The sequence below is a fragment of the Lottia gigantea genome, assembly GCF_000327385.1.
Source record: "Lottia gigantea unplaced genomic scaffold LOTGIsca_11, whole genome shotgun sequence".
Taxonomy (NCBI): Eukaryota; Metazoa; Mollusca; class Gastropoda; family Lottiidae; genus Lottia; species Lottia gigantea.
In genome coordinates, this window is record NW_008707001.1 from 3,765,697 (window position 1) to 3,784,869 (window position 19,173).

The following is a 19,173-nucleotide window of genomic DNA, read 5'->3' on the forward strand; positions in this document are numbered from 1 at the left end:
GTCAGTGATAGTGAAGAAGGACCAGGAAAGTGTATGGGTATATATGGTAGCCGATGTCAAAGAGTCAATATGGAGAGTGAGAAAAACACAGATGAGGATGCTCCATATCATGAGAGACAACAGAAAGAATTATGTGCTTTACATGTATTGAATAATTTATTTCAAGATAAAAATCCTTCAGATAGATTCACTAAGAAGGATTTAGATGATATCTGCATCAGGTAAGATAATAAAACAAATGATATCAGTAATGTTGACTGAGTGTCTCTGAAGGGTGTCTGAGTCAATAACCCACAGGTGCTGAAGATTATCTGATTTGATAACCAAGGTGCTTCTAAATTGCATCAAGCGTACAAGGTACTCCTGCCACATCTCAGTTCAAGTTGTATGTTTTTTAGCATTGGAGTTCAAACTTTTGTTTTTGTTGGTAAAACATACAGGTGTCAAAGTGTGCGATAGGTTTCATTTTCTCCAAATTTCGCACTGTAGGTTGTTATAACCTGACAAAATTTGATCTTAGGCTTACTTTACTTTAATCAGGACTGCAGGATGTAAATTATGTTGAAATGTTATGTGCTTTGTTATAATAGAAGTGATTAGTTTATACCATAATGTATTTCATTGTATTAGGGGGGAATGGAAACATTAGGCTGACTCTTGGAAGCACTGGCACAGGAGAGATTGAACCTATGGCACCTAATCAACAGACAAAAATCCAATTTGCTACCCTTGTGTTCTCTGCTTCTAAATGTCTTTGGAATGTTATGTAAATTTGTAATTGCAGGTTATCACCAGATAGTTTTATTAATCCCCATCGGAGTTTTCTAGGTCTGGGTAATTACGATGTTAATGTTATTATGTCTGCCGTTCAAAGAAAAGGTTGTGAAACAGTTTGGTTTGATAAAAGAAAGTAAGTCTATTGTAACTTGAGTCACATTCTAGGTTTTTATAGAGGCAGATCTTTGCTTGTGATAAACGTTTGATAAATATATAATAGGCTGGTTTAGCTCAATCTGATTAAATTTAGATCTGAATGTTTTGTTCCATTTTTTCTGAAGGTTACTGAACTTGTCATCCATGATCGGACATTAAAACCTTGTTCAGTGCGAATTTGACTCTATCAAAGTTGTCTTAATTGATGCTGAAATACACTTCTAAATGTGGGTAGACAATACAAGTCAATGTTAAACAATGAATATCCTAAAATCCCTCACATGTGCTTTTATTTTTCAGGAGTATCAATTCTCTGATATTTGAGAATATTGTGGGATTTATATTGAATATTCCAACAGACTATAGACTAGGATTTGTGCGAATTCCTCTTCATAGGAAACATTGGATTGCTATCAGGAAATTACAGGGCTTATATTGCAATTTAGATTCGAAATTAGAATCACCAGAGACAATTGGAACTGAGGAGGAACTAAAAGACTTTCTGAAATCTCAGCTAGATGATGTGAATAAGGAATTATTATTAGTTGTTCATTCTGAAATCAGTGAATCAGGGCGTTGGAGAAAGGACAGTATAGAACATAATGATAATAAAATAAACCACTTTTAATTTCTTGATATTATTTTTTATATGTTTTCATATCTTCAACATTCAATATATTTATTTGTTTGACATCTTCGTATTTCAATATTTAGAGCGGTATTTTGATTTTTCAAAATTGTGAAGAAAACGTAATAATTTACAAAAAGATAATAACATCTCTAAATATAAGTTTTTTTCTATGGATTAATTCACTTATTCTTGATCTAAAATGATTCACAGAAGGCTTTTCACCATTCAGACGCACTGAAAATATATCAATCATAATATCTAGAGCTGTATTTTAATCAGGTTGGCTTTATCTTGAAATAAGCTAATGATATTTGTATTTTCATTATTGGTAATATGTAAATTACAGAGTAAACCTAAAACCTTACAATGAAATGTCAACATTCCTTTTTCATAGAATCTGATATAATACAACTCTATATATCTTCTTCAGTTTATTTTCTGTGTCTGTGGATTAGTTCACTATTTCTTGATCTAACATGATTCCAAAAAGGATTTTTACCATTTCAATTTATCAGATACACAGTCTCATTAATTATATCTACAGCTGTATTTAAATCAAGCTTTTGTTCAAAATTGGCTAATGATATAAGTATTTTAATTTTTGGCAAATGTAAAAATTGTACAGCAATTTTTCACCAAGTCTCTCAATCAGATACACAAAAAATAAATCAATCATTATATCTACAGCTGTATTTAAATCAGGCTTTTGTTCAAAATTTGCTAATGATATAAGTATTTATTAATTATTGGTAAATACAGCAAACTTAAAAACCTACAATAAGATGTCCCATATCAAAAAAGAGAGCTGGTTTTATGTCTTTTTTTAAATTCTGTTATACTACTTTCTATCTGAATTTTAAGCCTACTATATTTTTCTTGCTATTTGCATATTTTTGTTTCAAAAGCTTTTTTTTGGAACTGAAGGATTGAAAGAGAGCAATACTAGTCTTTTTATAAGTTTTATCGTTTGACTTTTTCTTCTTATACATAGTTGAACTAATAGATATGGCTTTACTGGTGCTTAGATCAATTATTTTAATTGGAATGTTTCTCAGAATCTTACACTTATAGATCCAGTTAATCATAAACCAGTCTTCAATGCTTAAAGAAATGTGAAAATTGATTTTTGGTGCATGACCGTCTTATTAATGCTCTTTGTTAGTTAGCCTGAAGTAAGCGGTAACTGGCAATAAAACCATTGTGACTTTCCATCGCAAATTCCATTCTCATGGCACGGGCAAGACACACAGGAAAGTGTATTTGCTGCTATCCTTTGTGCACCATTTGTACCAGGTTACATGTGTCTACTTTTGTAATGGCTAGTCACAAATGCTAATAGGATTCTCAAGAGGTTTTCTTGCCCTTGTTGTTCAGTGGATGTTTGGAAGATGCTTCTTCTGCGGTTCCCACCCAATATCAGATTCTTGCATTTGCAGCAAAAAATAACGCTAAAACCATTCAAAGCAGGTTAATAGTGATCCCATTTCTCGTCGATTCTGAATCCAAAAATGTCAGATGGAAAATCAGAATGATGGAAACAGAAGCTATTATAAGTTTACACAATATACATAATACAAACTGCAAAGGCGAGAAAATCTCTCGAATCCCTCAAAATGGGTGCTTTCATTATCTAATAGAACAGTAAATTTTGATTGAACAAGCCTACTATATTATTAATGGTTGTGATGAAATCAGAATATTTTTTATGCTAAACATTGTGAATAAGTAAAATTTGTACAAATGAATCATCTCTCAAATAGATAGAAATATTTTAGTAATGTTATTGTATGTATGTTTAGAATTTTTGATTTTATTTCATGCGTTTTTTTTCGTCAACATCACTTAGCTTCTTAAATACTTTATTAATGAAAAAATGGATCATTAAAGGGTTTCCAATTTTCGGTCAGACGTCTGTGGTTCTTACAATTCCACTAAAACTAAGTGTTTTATGACATCACAATAGCAAAAGCTGCTATCGATATATGAGAACCTTTTCGATTGTGACTTCATAAAATGCATAGTTAAAGTGGAACTAAACTAAAGTAGCCATTTATTAGGAAACATATTTACAATCCATTCAAGCTTAAATAATATTTAAGTGATTTTAATTGAAAGGAATAATTGGAATGCTAAAAGGTTTTTTGTGAAATTGGACCAAACTACTTCTTTACAGCAAGACAGTAATTATCTCTATATATAATCCATATTATCATAAATCTTTTTTAATCGGCCATATAAATTTTTGTGTAATGAACAGCTTTTTCCACCCCAAAAAAAACTTACAAAGAAGAGGGCACAGCACATTAAATACCATAATTCAAATTTTTGGAATGGTCCCCCAAGTCCACATAATCGAAAGTTCCCCCCCCCCCCCCCCTGTCTCTTAGTGTTGCATTTGGCCCTAGTTATACAGTTTATATCAAGTTTATTTGTGTGGGCTTAATTACAGTATTTGTTCGCTAAAAGAAGTGTGTATTGAAATTTGAGAAGTGTAATATATTGTATAACTAATTTTCTATTTAAATTGACTTATAATATTTGGTATGCTTGGAAAAGTATAATGAAATGTATGCCTAATTTTCTATTTAGAAATATTGAAATAGAAGCTGAAACATGGAGTAACAACATGTTTCAGGTTGTTCTAATAATTCTTACTCTGAGTAACGCCATGTTTTAGGTTCTGTTTTAATATTTTCTGTATCGCTCTACAATTGATGTATTGAGCACTATTTTAACAGTGGTATATCTACATCGCTCTACAATTGATGTATTGAACACTATTTTAACAGTGGTATATCTATATCTCTCTACAATTGATATACTAGACACCATTCTAACAGTGGTATTTCTATATCACTCTACAATTGATGTATTGAGCACTATTTTAACAGTGGTATATCTACATCGCTCTACAATTGATGTATTGAGCACTATTTTAACATTGGTATATCTACATCGCTCTACAATTGATGTATTGAGCACTATTTTAACAGTGGTATATCTACATCGCTCTACAATTGATGTATTGAGCACTATTTTAACAGTGGTATATCTATATCTCTCTACAATTGATATACTAGACACCATTCTAACAGCGAAAATATTTTGTTATTGTAATTTTCTATTTATAGTTATTTCAGTACAATATTGTGTATGCTTTAAGAATGTAATATGAATATTTGTTACATTAGCCTAGCTATTTATATGACTATTTGTTAAGTTTTGTCATTTTTATTTTACAGTATTTGCTATTTGAATATAATATATTTGTTAAAGTTATTAACTAGAGTTTTCCTGTAATGGATTTGGCTTAAAACGGTGCAATTAAGACCATTTATCCATTTTATTTCTAAAAAAGTGACAATCGCTCTGATCTTCTCTGCTCATCTCAGCAAACAGTGTAAAGGGTGTACCACCGGTGCAGAACTGTATAAATCTAGGCCTGGTCCTCTGACAGCTGCTTGTAATAATAAATAAGTGATCAACATCTGACAAAAGCATAGAGCAGAGGTCACTATCTTTTTGTGGGGGCCACTTTACACAAATTTTTTTGTCTGATTTTTAACTTGTGAAGATTACAAAGTTACTTTCCTTGCATAACTGGCAGATTTTGGCTGAGATAAAATGGGAGGAAGCAGGCTTATGGGCCCATAGAATATTTAATTGTCCCAATACACCTTCATAAACATAAAAAAAAACTTACCTTTTCATGCCAAGAAATTAATAATTTATTAAATAATATTTTATTAAATGTAAAGAAATCTTTAACAAATCCATATATCTCCCAAAAATATAACAAAAAGTCAAAAACAATAAAAATGTTAAAAAATTGTAGTACAACCATGAAAATGCACATGTTAAAAATTATGAATTGGCATGGGATGAATGTTAAAAAAAGACTAGTTCACTTCCATTCAATCCCCTTGTGGTTATCATAGCTTGCTGAGCATTTGATTCGTTGAGTAAGTTGTGTTACTCTCCAAAAGAGAGTAAGAGTTAAGTGAACCTGATACTTTTCAATCTCTTACTATTGTTTACAGGACTAAACTATACACCTGCCTTAAAATTCATATGGTTAATTATCTGTCTATTTCTAAAGTTTTAAGTGAATTGGATACTAAAAACCTCTTCACAATCCCTTATTGTTGCTGTTGTTTACAGGACTAAACTATAAATCTGCCTTAAAATTCATATAGTTAATTCTAGTCTCTATTTCTTAGTTCTTAAGTGAACTGGACACTAAAAACCTCTTCACAATCCCTTATTGTTGCTGTTGTTTACAGGACTAAACTATAAATCTGCCTTAAAATTCATATAATTAATTCTAGTCTCTATTTCTTAAGTGTTAAGTGAGCCAGATACTGAAAACCTCTTTACAATCCCTTATTGTTGCTGTTGTTTACAGGACTAAACTATAAATCTGCCTTAAAATTCATATAGTTAATTCTAGTCTCTATTTCTTAGTCGTTAAGTGAACCGGATACAAAAAAAACCCTTACTGTTGCTTCCAGCACTCAAATGTACAACCTTCATCAACATTCATATAGTTAATTCTATCTCTATCTCTTTCTTACTTTTAGGCCTGATAACAAACATGGACCAACTCAATATCTGTATTATACCTAAAGTTATAGAGTATATACACATTAACACAAATATTGCATCTTTTAACATTAGAGCACCTTCTTCAGGTAGAGTTCCAGCTGTATGTTCCTTATATCCATAGCGATTCAGTATAGCCACAGTCAACATAGGGCTTAAAGATTGGGCTGGTTTTGTTACTAAGGCATTTGTGCCATAAATAATAGAGCTGATGGGATGACTGAAATAGAAGACAAAATGAAAGTAAAATTATATGTTTCTTCAGTCCTAAAGGATACTATATACTAGCTGAACCTCTATGTATCAAAGAAACAGAACAAAAGTGTAACAACTTTTATGGACAATAATCAAATCAAAACAACATGGCAACTTCAGTTCTCAAGGATGCTCTATATCAGCTGATCCTTGGTCAAACCTCTGATAAAGGAACATCTATAAGTGTAACAATGCCTAGGTTCTTGTAATTCCTACTTTATCATTATATCCTTTGCCAAATCTTTTAGTAAAACATTTGCCAAGAATTACCATACACATTCACAGCACGGTTAACTGGAATTTATTATAGAAAATGGATTGGTCCCAAATGAGAACACTTTTTAAAGAGAAATCAAATGGATGACATACCTTCTTTTATATTTATTTTTATCATGGTCTGCTATATCAGATAGTGGAAGGCCAAATAAAGCAAATGCAGCACCAGCAAATATTCTGTAGAAGAAATCAGATATATGCTTATGATTCCAATTTTTCGCTGAATTTACACGGCTCTTTTTTTGCACCTTTTAGAGTTGGGCAATGACAGTCTAGCCATTTCAACCAAAACTTTTTCAATTTTCGATCACGGTAGGTGTCTAAAAGCAGACATATTTTTTGTTACTGTTTCGAAAACCTTACAGACAAATGAAATGAAATTTCTATGTTCTACTGTGTAGTATACAATGAGTGTGACACCTAACAGAAGTCTCATACACTGAAATTAATCGCAAAAATCAACTTTTATACATAAAGCTACTCTACCATTTCAGTTGTCAGTTGAAATATCTTTACGACAGTTTCCAATAGTCAACAATGACCTTCAGTATGTAAGTGGCATTATAATAAGGAGAGTTTACTCACTGATCAAAAAGAATGTAGAGCATCATAATACTGAGGTATTCTTTTCCCAGGAATAACATAAATATACCAGCTCCTATCTTCCATATAAAACTCCATTTTATAACTGAAGCATAGCCTATAGACTGGATCAATGGTACACCCACTATCACTAGCAGCTACAAATAAAATATGATAAATTTGACAGTTGCATTCCACAGTTTTGTCTGTTAGCAACAGCAATGTTTTATATCCAAGATTTCTTTTCAAACACATGAAAATATAATACAATAAGGCCGTCCTCAGGCCAGATATGGAGTCAGCACTCAATCTACAATTTAGGCCCTCCTCAGGCCAGATATGGAGTCAGCACTCAAACTACGATTTAGGCCTTCCTCAGGCCAGATATGGAGTCAGCAAGCTTTGAACTAGTAGTATGTTCTCGCTCATGTTCTACATGACAAACCAAATTGTGCATGCCAAATATAAATCTTTATAAATAGGTCGAAATGAATGATAATGGAGTGTTAGATTTTACTTTACTGCTCCTTTGCTATGCAGGGATAACATTATGGGCTCCTAGGTAAGCAATCATCTAACTTGCTGAGTTATATAACTAAACTTACTGTATTAAGAAAGTTAAAGCTGCCATAAAATACTTTTCTCCATGATGGTGAAAGAAATTCATCTGGTATAAGTTCATCACAAATAATTGCAACAAAATTTCCCATGAATGTTCGTTGAAATAATTGACAGAAGTTTGCAATCACAAACGACAAAAAGTTTCTGTCTGTCAAAACTTGCCAAGTTAGTCTCCACATTGATTTATCCAAGGATTTATCGTGCATTGCATGTTGATCTGAGGAGTTTTTCTTCAATTTCACGTCATGTTCTGTGTGAGCATATAGCCCAGCATAGGTCATGAATAGTGCTGCGATTATTCCAATGCCTATACATGTATATTGAAATGAGGAAAATGATTTTAAACTCTCAGATGTAAATTCACAAATGAAAATTGAGCTTGAGCCAATTAATCTTGCTATTTGTGACCATTGCGTTAACTGTAAACGAACTTTTGAGTCAGTCGATATTTCAGTAAACAAACAACAATATGCAAGGCCAATATATGTAAACATTGTGTCATATAAGCATAATGCTGTGATTAGATGAAGTCCTGTTACCCAGGTACCCTTAGCCCAGGGAAACCATGTTATTAAAAAACTTAATGAAAACAAGGGTGCTGTATATAATATACTCTCTCTACGTGTTTTCGTAAATGAAAAATTTGTAGTATCCTGAACATAAGCAAATAATGGATCATTAATTGTGTTCCATGTTAGGTATAACAATTGAGCAAACTGGAACCAGGATTCTTCAATCATAAAGTAGTTTAGAAACACTTTCACATAATAGAATGAAAACACAGACGATAACATGGTGAATCCAAGGGTACAGGCACAATATGCCAGCATACTGCTTCGTAACGTCATCTTGCCACCAATCTGTTGTCAGATCACAAAATCTACAATAAAAGAAATTTTCTGTTATAAGGGAGTGATAATCAAAGATTTAATAGTTTTATAAAGTAAAGTAGAGCAAAGAAGGTAAATTAGGCTACAAGTTTATGCTTTTTTTAATGTTACCTGGATATGTATTCATATTTTTGCTGAATTTGGTCTAATAGGTTAAAAAAATATTAAGTTTCATTACTCATATTGACTAAAAATACTGGCCTACCTACCGTAATACCGGTAATTCTTAATGTGAATTATTAGAGAGCAAAGGCATTTTAACACTTTCAAATTCTGAACTCTGGCATCTTTACTACTGATAAATCTTCCATTCCTGTTTTGTAATTACCATTAAAATAACCTAGAATAAATAATATATATCAATTAAAAACAAGGTTTCCAAATATCTTTTCTACCCATACGATTTATGAACTAGATATCTGCCTTCTGGCAACTGAATACACCTCAATTAGCACAGAGATGGAGACACATTGCTATTATAAGCCTACTATATGGTCTAGACATAGATCAGATATTAGTTATTTTTTCCATTAATGGGCTCCATATATTGCCATATATCAGGTGTCACAAAAAAATATGTCCCAATGTTCGACGGGTATTATCTCAGCTGTTGATAAAGTGCTATATACATAGTAAACATCAATTGTAGTAATTTATGTAACATAATTTGTTATTTTTATATAGCATATTAAATAATTGATATACTGAATCAACTTCAAGCTAACAGTCAAAGGGATTTAGTTGTCTAAATATTTGCTTGCGTAACTAATACGTGTGTAGAGCTCAATTTTAACTGTTCAGGATGTCTAATTTGTCTCTAAGAAAAGAGGTGACAATAATAGTTAAAATAGTAAAAACAGAGCAAGAGCCACTAGGCATCCTCACTGCCTCAGAGAAGGCCATCCCCCTTCTTGGCTCCGCCACTGCATGTAGCGAGAGTGCGAATAGAATTATAGGCTACAGTCTTACACACTTATTACATCAAATGATAACCTAAACGATTTCACCTCCAGTTACCTTGATTAAAATAAAACCTTTTATATAAACTAGAGCATAATTGTACAAGTGACAGCTTGCTAACAAAAAAAATTAGCTTACGTGTGTTGACAATTTTAAAAAGTTTCTCCGGTAAAATTCGATTACCTCCCTTAGACTACTTTTCAAATGAAAAATGTCAGATGTCTTGTTAATCAAGACTAAAATATTAAGATCGATTATCCAGCGATTTACCTGTGTCATTTGTCCAGTCATTTCTCAGGTATGTCAACAGGTGTCGCTATCATACTTTAGTCAGAAAGGAAGAGAAGCCATTTTTTAAAATAAATGACAACATAATAAGAAAAAGAGATTAGAAATGAATCCAGAAATGATGCAGATCTGTAGGAAGGCTTTTCTCACCTGTCTTTCGTTGCTGTTATTGGCTGACACAGGTAAATACTGACTTTACCTTGTTATATTTTAGTTTTATGGGCAATAAATGTAATGATTTGAAATGGTAATTGTCCCAGTTCCAATATTTATATTTATGACATGTTTATGATGATTAAAAAACTTAACATTGTGACCCACTGTGTAAAATTGTATCAGTTGTCTACCATTACCATACCTTAGGTTGCTTAGATTATTTTGTTCAAGGTATTAGGGGTCCAATTTTTAGTGGCAATAAAGATCCAACATAAAAAGTGTTGTTCAATATTTGCTATCACCAATTGATGAATACAATTTTTTGGAAGCTTATTGTGGGAGAAATCAAGAAAAAACTTTAATTTAAGCTCATGTTTCCATTTAGGCCACAAGATTTGAAGACACTGTCTTGGCAGACTTTGTGTCCATGCAAAAAATGCACAATAATTTTCGAAATAAAGCCTCCAATGACTAATTCTCCTAAAATTTAACAAAAATGTACCTCCCTAATTTAGTCTGTAGTTTCGACAGTGGAGTAATTATACTGATGTGCAGCTACTGACAGTATATGATGTCATGTGATCATTCTTACTCAGCTAGGTACTATTTTGTGGAATTGTAGGAGAACCTGATGCCAGATTTTAATTCTAAAACGTGTCATGGATACTGGTACCTGAAATCTATCATCTGGTGAAGAAAATAACAAAATATCTTTATCCCTTATAATACTCATTTTACAAATGAATATGGAGCGTTATTTTAACAGTGAAAATATTATTTTGTTACAAATGTAATACTCATTTAATGTATGTTCCAGTGTATGGTATAGCATGTTACCAATGAGCTCTAGTATCTGGTTTCCAAATATTTCGATGATTATGTCCCTTTAATATTTGTGTCATTTATTTTTCAGTGTATGGTATAGCATGTTACCAATGTAATTCTACCCTAGAATCCAACTGTCAAGATCAGTTTGACCACTCAGATTTAAATCCCCAGAAATCAACATTATGTCAAATGTATAATGCTAGATATTGTGTTAAAGTTACTGGATTATGGGGAGGTTAGTATATATTAGTTATATTTCTAGTCTAATTAAAATTAGACCTGACTTCCGTTCGTATTTTATTAGTTTCGTTCCGAATGTTTAATTAGCTATTAGCTTTGTATGTAACCACCACAGTAAGGTCTAACACTGTCCTTCGTGACTTTTCATCCTGTTAACCTTTGCTTGACCTTTGTTTTAACCAATCACGTGGCTGCCCTTTCCAGTGATGGGATGTGACCAACAAAAGGTGCATTCCGAAGCGTATTAGACCATCGGACTTCTGTTTCTCCCATCATGCCTCATAGAATACGTAAGAAGAAACACATCAAAATCATATCTGTCCCCATTTCGCCCCTCCCATTTGCCACTTCCCTTTCCTGATTCATCCCATAAAGTGGAAAGGAGCGGAATAGGCAAGAGAAATATAGAAAAGGGCTGAAATAGTATGGAGCAATATGGAGAAAAGGCAAAACGGAGAAGGGTCAGTATGGGAGCACACCCCCTAAACTGAATTATGGTACCATGTATTGAGAGCCTAGTTTAATTTTATGTCTTAAGACCAGCAGAAAAGTTATTTTTGATTTGGTTTTTTTTTTCAGGAATTGTAGGAACTCATAGATTTTGTAGTTCGAGAGATATGGGAGACCAATGTCAAGATATCGGTTACGCTGATCACGACAGAATGTACAGAGCCTGTATTTTTACCTGTACCTCAGATGATTGTAACAGTTCTACCATGATGACATTATCTAAGTCTCTTGCGTATCTCTGTCTTTACTCTTCCTATTTTGGAAATCTTTCTAAACTGACGGTCCCTTTAGATCATTCAACTTCATTTTTTTGGCAAGCATCTAATTGAACAAATTAGTTCTTATTTCTAACTGACATCAGCCAATTTCATATCATTCCCAGCATTGTTTTATAAAAATAAACTTTGTAAAGAAATTCTAGGTATATAAAATATATCTAAAATAAATCAAACAGAACTTGAATCATGTTAATACACAGAGTTTCATGCTATGCGATTTTCAGACAACTGACCTATTTTTTGTCTGTGTCCTTACATCTATATCTGTTGGTATATTATTTTTTGTGTGTATCATGTTAATACACAGAGTTTCACGCTATGCGATCTTCAGATAACTGACCTATTTTCTGTCTGTGTCCCTACATCTATATCTGTTGGTATATTATTTTTTGTGTGTATCATGTTAATACACAGAGTTTCACGCTATGCGATCTTCAGACAACTGACCTATTTTCTGTCTGTGTCCCTACATCTATATCTGTTGGTATATTTTTTTTTGTGTGTATCATGTTAATACACAGAGTTTCACGCTATGCGATCTTCAGACAACTGACCTATTTTCTGTCTGTGTCCCTACATCTATATCTGTTGGTATATTTTTTTTTGTGTGTATCATGTTAATACACAGAGTTTCACGCTATGCGATCTTCAGACAACTGACCTATTTTCTGTCTGTGTCCCTACATCTATATCTGTTAGTATATTATTTTTTGTGTGTATCATGTTAATACACAGAGTTTCACGCTATGCGATCTTCAGACAACTGACCTATTTTCTGTCTGTGTCCCTACATCTATATCTGTTGGTATATTATTTTTTGTGTGAATCATGTTAATACACAGAGTTTCATGCTATGCGATTTTCAGACAACTGACCTATTTTCTGTCTGTGTCCCTACATCTATATCTATCGGTATAGTATTTTTTGTGCGTATTTTTTAATGTGATTCAGTGTGATCCCTAATTATCGCATCTTGATAGCATTATTCAAAAAATATCCGTTTTGGATTTGGTTAATTTAACATCTACTCTATTCTGTATACTGCTCATTATTTTACATGTATATAATTCAACCTTTTAGATTTAATTTAGAGAACTTTATAAAATTCATGAATCATCTCATATACAATGTATATATGGCTTCCTAGCTACTGACTTAATTTTTGTCATAATTATCTCATTGATGGTGCATTTAATGCAACGATTGGAAAAGTCCTTGAAGCCCTAAATTCATATCAAAATACATTCCATTTTTTATTCCAATTTTGTATTTTTGGGCTTCGAATTTTCAAACAAAGTTAAAGGGATTGTAAAGAGGTTTTCTAAAAAATTGTATGTGTATCGAGGACACTGATAGCTTCATTTTGCACTATTCCAATTCTCATTCCAACGTCTGTGGTTCTTGCAATTCCATTTATGATGCCACTGATGGAGCTACTGGAAGCTACTATTAATATCTGTGCAGTTCCTCTCTAGTGACGTCATAAAACGTGTTAGTTTTAGTGGAATTGCAAGAACCTCAGTCGTCTGAATAAAATTTGGAACGTGTAAATTAATGCTATCAGTGTCCCTTTAATCCTTGTGTATCCCATCAATGGCTATCATATTTAAGCCAATTACGTCTGCCTTTGTTGCATGTAAGACTATTTTAGGTAGGGTTGTATGACAGGCAATCTATGCAATGAATGTCTGCCTATAAAATTGTTGTACAAGTCCAAATTGTTATGAAATAGGAAAGGTCAATATTCATGTATAAATGCCATATCATTGTATTGTTACTGTATATTTTAATTTTTAAATTGCATATTTTTATACCAAATCATAAAATTGTTAATGAATCATTTTGTATATATTTGTAAATGACCTTTTATAATAATATCTTTTTTTATAATAAAATAACTATTAATATGTAACCACATTTATTTTTTTTTTAAACAAATATCATACATATACATACACCGAGTCACAAAATAATAATTTGACTGGAAAACGTTCAACCTAAAGCCCCACAAGGTCATGCATATGCCAACATTACCTTGTTGTTAACATCACTTTCACATATTAGTAACATAACATAAAATATAACATATACCTTTACATAACTTTGTTTGTGAAATCATGATATAAAGGCTAAAATAACCTTGTTTATAACATCACAGCATTAACACTGACATACCCTTGTTAGTAATATACCATATCAACAGACGTTAGCAAAATCATATAACATAAAAACTTACATACCGGTAGATAGCCTTGTTAGTAACATACCATAACAGACATAGCCTTGTTAGAAAATATAACATAAAAACTTACATAACCTTGTTAGTAAAATAACATAACAACAAACATAGCCCTGTTAGCAAATATAACATAAAAACTTACATAACCTTGTTAGTAAAATAACATAACAACACACATAGCCCTGTTAGCAAATATAACATAAAAACTTACATAACCTTGTTAGTAAAATAACATAACAACACACATAGCCCTGTTAGCAAATATAACATAAAAACTTACATAACCTTGTTAGTAAAATAACATAACACACATAGCCCTGTTAGCAAATATAACATAAAAACTTACATAACCTTGTTAGTAAAATAACATAACAACACACATAGCCCTGTTAGCAAATATAACATAAAAACTTACACAACCTTGTTAGTAACATAACAACACACATAGCCCTGTAAGTAAAATCACATATAAAAACTTTCTTAATGTAACCATGTTAATGACATCACATTCACATGCTAGTAAGTTCACAATAAAAAAGGACATAACCTTTTCTACTAACATAATCTTGTTAGTAACATAACATAATATAAAAACTGAGATACCATAACTTTCCAGTTTACATAACCATGGTACTAACATCACATAACCATCATAAAAAAACTGATATAATTAGTAACATTTCATAATATAATAACACTGATATAAACTGATATACTAAATTGCACTTTTTTAAGTCAAAGCTCACAAACTAACAAAGAGGTAGAATAGACATAAAATGAGTTCAATAAACATCACAGATCACTCAAGATAACAACACAAAGCCCACATGTCTGAATATATATAGTCCTTTTAGCCCATTGCACTGCAATACTGGCAAAGATACTAGTTTTCATCCTGCATATATACATATGAGCGATTCACTACATTCTATGAAGTGTGTGTAGTAATTACCATAGTGCTTGATAAATATTAAATCGATACATTACTACAAAACATGCCATGTATTGTTTTTTGAGGATATGTATCATTACTTTACGATACAAGATTTTCATATGCATGTACACATATAAGTACCCTTCATTAAAAATCAGAAGAAAACAAAAGTAGAAGTTCAATTCATGAATCTAAATTTTGATAGTCCATTGGTCTACTGACAATAAATTATTATTTTATCTGGAAAAAAATTATTGAAACTCATAAGAAAAATGGTTACTTTTTATAGGGTTACTATAATGGAAATATATATTGTATCATAGACCTTGTATCGAGATACATATTGTATGTTAGTATGATTGGAAATACCAAGCACTTTGAAGCATAATTATTTTGTTATCACATTGGGTATAGTTCACTGGCAATTTGGAACCAGAAGGCATGATAAGAGTGATTTTTAAATTGCTGATGCCAAACGCTCTCACTCATCTGATCAACAGAACACTCTGATTTCAAACTGCGCACTGATTTCTTCTTGGCACCTCTTTTGCCTTTAACTCCATTAACAGATTTCTCTTTTTCGGCATTATCTGAATTTTGTGCTTGATTAATAGTTTTATGAACATAGCCTAGAATGGTCAGACTCTTGTAAGCATCATTTTCCTCTGAATAAATTGTAGATCCAGGAAGAATCCATTGTTGAATCAGAGGAATCAGTGTTTCTGCATTTAGTTCAGAGGTTATCAACAGAAATCCAATTTTCTTTGCAGGATCATATCCTCCAAACATCCATTGTTCAGGACTGTTATTGCACTTTCTGTCATCTGAAAGACGTTCAGTATATATTTTCACAGATTGACCATCACCTCCTATTTGATGAGGATGTCTCAGGCAATATTCTATGCAGACATCCCTACAGAATTGATTCCAGTCTGTTATGGTATGTTCTGAGAATACACCCACCTCCTTCATGGTTTGACTAAGAGACATACCCCTCGAAGGACCACACCCTTGAGTCCAGATATAGGTTAGTCCTAAAATTTGCCACAAGTGTAAATGCGATTTCTCAAAGAAACTTCCAACACGAATATTCTTGGTGCTTCTACAAACTGGACAACGCCAAACTGTTCCATCAATGCATCTTGAGTACTGTCGTTCCTGACAATGAACTTCACATTTATGGCAGATAAAAGATCGAGCCAGTAATCCATTTTGTCTGCAATACTCCACAGTGCTAGGAATGTCCTTTTCAAATTTTCTTCCTAGTGTCATGAGATTAAATTCATCAAATTCCACTTGGTCTGGTAAATAAAGAGCAGGTGCTGCCACTGACATGTTGAAATAACTGCAAAGAAAATAAGTAGTGCAATTAGTTTTCAAGCTTTGGTTTGTGCAAACAGTGGCAGGTACAAAAAGGCTGAAGACTGACTTAATGAGATTCTGCCAATTCTGCCATGGTGGGATGGAGACGATTCTCTCATGCAAAATTAAATTTATTTGATGCATTATGATACTTGCTTATTACTGTGGAATATCAACCAGACAATATCTAATGTACAACATTGTATCACATTGTAATAACCCTAAGTTGTATGGCAGATTTCATCTCATGTTTTCTTCACTAAAACAAGTAAAGTGCTCTATTTGGTATGACAAGAGCCTTGTGGATGCTCCCTGAATAGTATATTTCTGCTTTTTGGACGAGACAACAAACTGAGCATTGTCAGTATGTCCAATGTGTTATTTTGGACAAATTGCGGTCAATAGCACACCCTACTTACTATCAATTAAAGTGTGCAAGAAGGTGCAAGGTAGCCTATACTTACCCGTAGCACTGTATTCCTGATGTGAAAACCTACAAATTAACAATTCACCAATAATATGGAACGTTTTTAATCAGCCTTATTCTGTCCAGTCAGTAAGTGGGAACATAAAAATGACATTTGTGATATGTAAAATACGGACAAGGATTTTAGTGAAGCCAAAATTACGAAATGGAAAATAATTTTTTTTTATTGAGGGGACGTAACTCTTTTGGGACTCTAAACTCGAATAGTCACTCATCCTCAAAATCTGTAAAAACGTAAAGCGATATTACAGATTCTCCATATCTTTCAAAGTTTCACGGTGAAACGTGATCTAAAAGCCATTTAGAAGCGAGCTTTGAGTCTTAACGTTTTTTCTTGGTCTAATCATGCTTGAATAAATGCAATTAATAAATCAAGTACTCTTGAGTGCTAAGATTGTGTGAGGATGTAAAAAAGCAGGTCTAGAAGAAAAGACCCAACACTGAACTGAAAATTTGCTGCTCCTTAATTATGAGAAAACGAATTATGCGTAAAGAAAAAATTGTCATCAAGACTTAAGGCCTAATACAATACACATAGCCTATACATGTATTATCGTACTCAACTAGCAGGCAGATAAATACTTACAAGCAGCCCCGTCGCCAGGAATGAATTGTCTGACAATTTTGAGGTGCCAAAAACGTATCTAAATCTATATTTTTTTGATTTCGTTCAACCACAATATAAATGAATCAATCTCTGCTGAACGGAAGGTTTTGCTGTGGCTTAATTTTTCACTTGCTAGGGCTCAGCCCCCACGGACCCCACCCTAACGACGGGGCTGCTTACAAGGCCAGTATATCGTATCTTTAATATGAACTGTCGAAACGTAGTGTAGGCCTACAATAAAACTCAGGAGAAGTTATCACCCGTTATATCTTGGCAGAATGTGACCTAATAAGATTCCATGATCATCAGAGATCAGTTAGATCTATTTCAGAAAGAGCTATCACCATTTTATCATCAAATTATAATGATGAAAGGTGCAATCCAACTTGAAGTAAGTGGTATATAATAAGGCACGGCTGCTCACACTCTGTAGCCAGCCTTGTGTGAAATGAGAAAATGGGAACATAGTAATAAGCCATGATGGAACTAATGAATATCGCTAATGATTTAAACGGTTCTTCATCGTTATTCCATAATCCACATTTCATTCCTATAAAACCAGGTGAAATACTGATGATATCTTTCAGACAAGGCAGTAGCTATTTACCACGTAAGAATGAAACTATAATGTATTACAAGTAACAAACGAAATATTTTTCAGATGAACGGACAAAATGTTACGCAATTCTTTTGAGATAAACATTCGAGCATTCAAGTGGGAATTCAGTTGTCGGCAACCTTTTTCAGATTTAGCAGCCTTGATTACCAAACAGGAATGAGGTACCAGCTACATTACGAGGAATCCTGAAAAGTCTTTTGGACAAACTTTGATTCTAAGCAAGCATTATGTACAGCATATTCATTTCGTTTTAAGGCAAGAGATCACTAGAAGATGTAATTAAGCATTTGAGTGGGATATTGGAGCCCAAAAGCTTGGGAACCAGTTAGGGTAGACGTGCATAAGTTTTGGGACGAAAAAGCACTGGAAATATTTACGATGCGCAGAGTTCAAAATGTCCAGAAAACATAATTATAAGGTGGTATAAAATGGAGGTCTCAAATTTCTTACAAACCAGAAGGTTATAAACGGTTGGTTTTTATTTGGTAATTACTCTTCGATGACCACAAAAATTCGCCGCCATTTCCCAACATCAAAGGGCACTGCACGCGCAACCAATTTTTATAGTTGTAAATTATATCACTGCCTCATTAAAACCAGCTTGTGGTCTAGGCCAGTATTTACCATGTTTGCCAACATTGAGGTTAATCTCACCAATTTGTACACTAAGCGGAACTCTTCATGTACGCGCATGATATTGGATTCATTTGTTACGGTTGACAGAATCTCACACATCATGTAACTTTCATTTTACGAGATATGGAGGCTATTATGTTAAAGATATGTCATAAACGTGTAGGCATATGCAATCTTTGTTTTACAATCTGATTTAAACGCATAACAGACTACTTTGTAGAGTGCATCGCTGTCCCCTT

General features: G+C 32.9%; 4 protein-coding genes across 4 annotated transcripts; 2 read left to right on the forward strand and 2 right to left on the reverse strand.

The window, feature by feature from the left end:
* Positions 1–69: 69 nt before the first annotated feature.
* LOTGIDRAFT_177803 (hypothetical protein) lies at positions 70–1,561 on the forward strand (the record flags this gene model as incomplete). The annotated part of the gene is made up of 3 exons (XM_009047251.1): positions 70–221; positions 785–910; positions 1,234–1,561. 3 exons carry the CDS (start codon positions 70–72, stop codon positions 1,559–1,561), a joined length of 606 nt encoding a protein of 201 aa, XP_009045499.1.
* Positions 1,562–6,103: 4,542 nt separating this feature from the next.
* LOTGIDRAFT_110314 (hypothetical protein) lies at positions 6,104–8,730 on the reverse strand (the record flags this gene model as incomplete). Its single annotated transcript, XM_009047252.1, has 4 exons — positions 6,104–6,386; positions 6,791–6,874; positions 7,283–7,437; positions 7,885–8,730. 4 exons carry the CDS (start codon positions 8,728–8,730, stop codon positions 6,104–6,106), a joined length of 1,368 nt encoding a protein of 455 aa, XP_009045500.1.
* A 1,356-nt stretch (positions 8,731–10,086) lies between these two features.
* LOTGIDRAFT_185419 (hypothetical protein) lies at positions 10,087–13,962 on the forward strand. Its single transcript, XM_009047253.1, has 4 exons — positions 10,087–10,220; positions 11,108–11,257; positions 11,842–12,541; positions 12,648–13,962. Exons 1-3 carry the CDS (start codon positions 10,145–10,147, stop codon positions 12,099–12,101), a joined length of 486 nt encoding a protein of 161 aa, XP_009045501.1. The 5' UTR covers positions 10,087–10,144; the 3' UTR covers positions 12,102–12,541; positions 12,648–13,962.
* Positions 13,963–15,817: 1,855 nt separating this feature from the next.
* On the reverse strand, positions 15,818–16,162 carry LOTGIDRAFT_98596 (hypothetical protein; the record flags this gene model as incomplete). Its single annotated transcript, XM_009047254.1, has 1 exon — positions 15,818–16,162. A coding segment is annotated over one exon (345 nt), but the record flags the coding sequence as incomplete, so codon positions are not given.
* Between the last annotated feature and the right edge of the window lie 3,011 nt (positions 16,163–19,173).

Coding starts and splice junctions, on each gene's coding strand:
- LOTGIDRAFT_185419 (XM_009047253.1), top strand. CDS start 10,145: ATGAATCCAGAAATGATGCAGATCTGTAGGAAGGCTTTTCTCACCTGT. Junction 10,221..11,107: donor GCTGTTATTGGCTGACACAG/GTAAATACTGAC, acceptor TTTATTTTTCAG/TGTATGGTATAGCATGTTAC. Junction 11,258..11,841: donor AGTTACTGGATTATGGGGAG/GTTAGTATATAT, acceptor TTTTTTTTTCAG/GAATTGTAGGAACTCATAGA.